Here is a 5,187-nt window from a genome sequence, read left to right as displayed (position 1 = left end):
GATCCCACATGCCGCGGAGCGGCTGGGCCCGTGAGCCATGGCCGCTGGGCCTGCGCGTCCGGAGCCTGTGCTCCGCAACGGGAGAGGCCACATCAGTGGGAGGGCCGCGTACCGGAAAAAAAAAAAAAAAAAAAAGAAATACCAGAGACGGGAGCAATCTCTAGGTTGTAGAGCTTTTCACATGTTATTCTCTCCCTCTAGAAAGTCTCCCTTCTCCACGCCCCCACCTAATTAACTGCTGCTCATCTTACGATGTCAGCTGAAACGTCATCTCCTTGGGGACTTCTTCATGGAGCTCTCTGATGAGGTCAAATCCTCCTACTCTTAACTGTAACAGCATCACATACCTTTCCTCTATACCTCTTATATCAGAGTTGAAATTGGCCAATAGGATAAGTGATTATTTGAATAAAGTCTGCCTCCTTACTAGAATGTAAGGTCTTAAAGGAGCAGGAGCTCTGTCTATATTGACTCACTATTACATCCTTTTTTTTTTTTTTTTTTTTTTTAGCACAATGTGTAACACATAGTAGGCATTCAATAGATGGGGTTAAGTAGAAGATGGATGGGTGGGTGGCTGGCTGGATAGATGGGAGGATGGATGCATGGATGTGGCAGCAGGAAAGGGTACCTAGAAGAAAGTAGCTAGTAATGAGACTGGAGATATTTTTCAGCAACCAAATAAAAAAAGAATCTTTTTAATTTTATTTTTCTTCTTCCTCTTCTTCTCCAGCTACTCCTTTACCAAGCCAGTTCCTTTTATTTTAAAAAAGGGGCATTTGGTTTCCTTTATTAGTCTTTATATACAATGTGAGAAAGAACATAGGGAACAGAGCCCACAGACAAATCTTCTAAGGCCCAGAAAGAGCAAAGGGTTTTATCCTTTAGTTGTTTGTGCCTCTCTGCTTTAATGCGAATGTGGTAATGTATTCATTATGGCAGTCAGACGGCAGAGTCCCACCTGTGCTCCCAGCCATGTGCATGTGTACCCACAGTTGAGTACAGCTCTCCCTCTGTTCTTGGCTCTGCCTTGCTAAAAATCTTTTTTAGACCCTAATAGGGCAGTGATGAAATGGAATCAAGCACCATGAGTTGGGGGCACCAAGACTGTATGAATTTGGAGCATAGATGCAAGAGACAGGGATGCCACATAGGATGGACTCCTTGTGAACTTGGCTCTCCCCATGAAAAACCCACAAAAGGGTTTTTCATGGGAGCCCACAAAAAGTTGACGAGTCACTGAGCATTAGAGACCCCCAACCCAAACTTTAATCAAAGGGGCTTCACTTTCATCTGCTTTTTATATTAAAGGGTTACACAACATTACCTTTGATGAGGGGAGGAGCATGTTCATTGCTTTGAGAAATCAGTGGTCTAATTCTGCCTCTTTATTTCACCACTGTGAGTCCTGAGACCCAGAGAAGATAAGCCACTTAGTCAAAATTACCAAGTAACCAACCAGTGGCTGAGGTTTGGAAGACTAGAACCCAGGTTTTCTAAAGCCCTGCCAACTGCCTTTCCACTACACCAGTACGATTACGATCTGTCCCTGAAACACCTTTAAGAGCCAAGTTGTGCCTGGCATTAAACTCCCAGGCGGCTGGGAGACAGAGACGAACCGGATACTGGCCTTGTCTTTGAGGAGCTCACAGTCTTGCACCAACTACAGGTTCATAAACCGTAGAAGACAGCGTCCTAAGTGTTCGGGGGGGAAATGCAAGTGCTGGGGGGTTGCAGAGACCCCTGGCTTTCCCCTAAGATGACTCTGGGTTCACATCAGTAATAATTTAACTCCATCATCTTTTCCTCATCTTTCAAGCATCACAGAGTTGGAGGAACACAGGGAAGAAAAGAAAGAAATCAGCGTATGCTAGGTATAGCCTAGAAGGGTAAAGAAAAATGAGAAACCAACTTAGATTGAAATCACTACTCTGCCTCTGCCAGTTGCTCTTGGCCAAGTTCCTTTCTTGCTCTGAGCCTCAGGGTCTTCATGTCTGAAGTGGGAAGAGCAATGCCTACCTATGTGTTTTATTTGAGAACAAAAGAAGAAAGCAAACATGGCAAGTGTGTGATATCGAGTATATCTGTACTCCTGTGTTAGAGAAAAAAGCACCCATAATCATACACCAACGATCATGCCAAGTTCCTATGGATTCTTACGTTCAGTCTTTACAATTCTTGAGTAGTTTACATTCAGCTTCCTAATATATTTGCATATATATTCATTGTAAATTATGTTTGTAGTTACCTACTACCAGGAAAAGTGGGGGAAAGGGGGCTCAAATTGTCTTACCATTTCTTCAAGTGAAGTGAGCCCCCTGCTTCAGGAGGACATAGTGGTCTATCCTGCTGCCTTTGCATACCCAGCATATAAGAGTATGTCTCCTAGCATAACCATAGTTTAGATGGGAAAAACTTGGCTAGATAAGAGTCTTTAAAAATGGTAGAAGTGGGCGTCCCTGGTGGCACAGTGGCTAAGAATCCGCCTGCCAATGCAGGGGACACGGGTTCGAGCCCTGGTCCAGGAAGATCCCACATGCCGCAGAGCAACTAAGCCCGTGCGTCACAACTACTGAGCCTGTGCTCTAGAGCCGACGAGCCACAACTACCAAAGCCCGTGCTCCTAGAGCCCATGCTCTGCAACAAGAGAAGCCACTGCAATGAGAAGTCTGCGTGCAGCAACAAAGACCCAACACAGCCAAAAATAAATTAAAAAAAAAAAATGTTAGGACTGGTAATTTGTCCAAAGGGATATAGGGATTTGAAGCCAGGTAGGCTGACTGTGGAGGTTTGTGAGAAGATGAGATACAGCTAAATATCTACAGAGGCCAGCCCCCGTTTACTCCAGGATACTAACCAGGCCTCCTTTCCTTCCTGCCTCTCTCCTCATGTACAGCCCTTCATGGGAGACAATTACTGTGATGCCATCAACAACCGAGCTTTCTGCAACTATGACGGTGGGGATTGCTGCGCTTCTACAGTGAAGACCAAAAAGGTAGGCCAGTGTGCCCCCCTCTGCAGCCACCTGTGCCGGCCTCTCCAGCTTACTGGGCCAGGATCACCCCTACGTGCTGGACAGCCCATTGCCCTGGGTGTGTCAGCACTCACCTACAAGCTTTATTGTATTATGTTCCATTGTATTTTTCATTCTTTTAGTCAGTAGTTGAGCTAGTATCATGTGCTAGGCCCTGAACTAGATGTGGAGGTTCATGGATGATCTTTGTAGATGTGGTCCCTTTTCCTCAAAGCTTAGGGTCAGCTATGGAAGCAGACAAACTAAAGTGCGATCCTTTTTAAAGGAAAGGACAGAGTTCTCTGAGGGCCCAGGCAAAGGGTTGGAGACAGCTCTGCAGCGGGATCTGCATCAACGCTGAAACTTGAGGGATGAGGAGAAGGGGCAGACAGGTGGCCAGGAAAAGTGTCTGAGCCCTGGTCCAGGAAGATCCCACATGCCGCAGAGCAACTAAGCCCGTGCGTCACAACTACTGAGCCTGTGCTCTAGAGCCGACGAGCCACAACTACCAAAGCCCGTGCTCCTAGAGCCCATGCTCTGCAACAAGAGAAGCCACTGCAATGAGAAGTCTGCGTGCAGCAACAAAGACCCAACACAGCCAAAAATAAATTAAAAAAAAAAAATGTTAGGACTGGTAATTTGTCCAAAGGGATATAGGGATTTGAAGCCAGGTAGGCTGACTGTGGAGGTTTGTGAGAAGATGAGATACAGCTAAATATCTACAGAGGCCAGCCCCCGTTTACTCCAGGATACTAACCAGGCCTCCTTTCCTTCCTGCCTCTCTCCTCATGTACAGCCCTTCATGGGAGACAATTACTGTGATGCCATCAACAACCGAGCTTTCTGCAACTATGACGGTGGGGATTGCTGCGCTTCTACAGTGAAGACCAAAAAGGTAGGCCAGTGTGCCCCCCTCTGCAGCCACCTGTGCCGGCCTCTCCAGCTTACTGGGCCAGGATCACCCCTACGTGCTGGACAGCCCATTGCCCTGGGTGTGTCAGCACTCACCTACAAGCTTTATTGTATTATGTTCCATTGTATTTTTCATTCTTTTAGTCAGTAGTTGAGCTAGTATCATGTGCTAGGCCCTGAACTAGATGTGGAGGTTCATGGATGATCTTTGTAGATGTGGTCCCTTTTCCTCAAAGCTTAGGGTCAGCTATGGAAGCAGACAAACTAAAGTGCGATCCTTTTTAAAGGAAAGGACAGAGTTCTCTGAGGGCCCAGGCAAAGGGTTGGAGACAGCTCTGCAGCGGGATCTGCATCAACGCTGAAACTTGAGGGATGAGGAGAAGGGGCAGACAGGTGGCCAGGAAAAGTGTCTGGGGCAGGAGACTGGCACGTAAAATCCTAGAGAGAACACACGTGTTCAGGGGGTAGGGCTAAAGTCTAGGGAAAGAGGGAAGATGGGACATTCCCAGCGAGGTCAGTTATGGCCTTTAAGCATTTTGTAATCTCTTTTGTGGTTCACACCTGTAGAATTAGGGGGTGTGGTCTTGGTTGCCATTGTCTTCCTTAGGGTATTAGGATGTTACAGGAGTGATTGGAGTATTTATAGCGAAACTGGAACATCCAGCTGAGATGCATCTCACCCACCCACAGAAGAGGGGCCACCTCCACTTTCCTCCTGGTGAGAGCTGGGACCAGGGTTTGGGGCCCGAGCCAAGAGTGGGGAGAGAGGGGGCCAACATGGCCGGCGTGAGTTGAAAAGTATTTCCTGTGACGACCAAGCTCACGGGGAGCTACTTCTTCTTCTTTCTTTTCTTTTCTTTTAGCATCTTTATTGGAGTATAATTGCTTTACAATGTTCTGTTAGTTGCTACTGTATAACAAAGTGAATCAGCTATATGTATACATATATCCCCATATCTCCTCCCTCTTGCGTCTCCCTCCCGCCCTCCCTGTCCCAACCCTCTAGGTGGTCACAAAGCACCGAGCTGATCTCCCTGTGCTAAGCGGCTGCTTCCCACTAGCTAGCTATTTTACGTTTGGTAGTGTATATATGTCCATGCCACTCTCTCACTTCGTCTCAGCTTACCCGTCCCCCTCCCCATGTCCTCAGGTCCATTCTCTAGTAAGTCTGTGTCTTTATTCCTGTCCTGCCCCTAGGTTCTTCAGGACCATTTTTTTTTTTTTTTAGATTCCATATATATGTGTTAGCATATGGTATTTGT

At 46.8% G+C, this 5,187-nt stretch overlaps 1 protein-coding gene across 1 annotated transcript in view; it reads left to right on the top strand.

Annotated features, from left to right (window-relative positions):
• The window catches only part of PAPPA (pappalysin 1), a 267,788-nt gene that overhangs the window by 225,190 nt on the left and 37,411 nt on the right, over positions 1 to 5,187 (top strand). The window contains exon 21 of the mRNA XM_024126382.2: positions 2,897 to 2,995. Coding sequence (XP_023982150.1) covers positions 2,897 to 2,995 — 99 coding nt within the window. The remainder of the gene's footprint in view (positions 1 to 2,896; positions 2,996 to 5,187) is intronic.

This window comes from Physeter macrocephalus, chromosome 9 (assembly GCF_002837175.3).
Source record: "Physeter macrocephalus isolate SW-GA chromosome 9, ASM283717v5, whole genome shotgun sequence".
NCBI classification, from domain to species: domain Eukaryota; kingdom Metazoa; phylum Chordata; class Mammalia; order Artiodactyla; family Physeteridae; genus Physeter; species Physeter macrocephalus.
The sequence above is the reverse complement of the archived record's forward strand: the minus strand, read 5'-3'. Positions and strand labels throughout refer to the sequence as shown.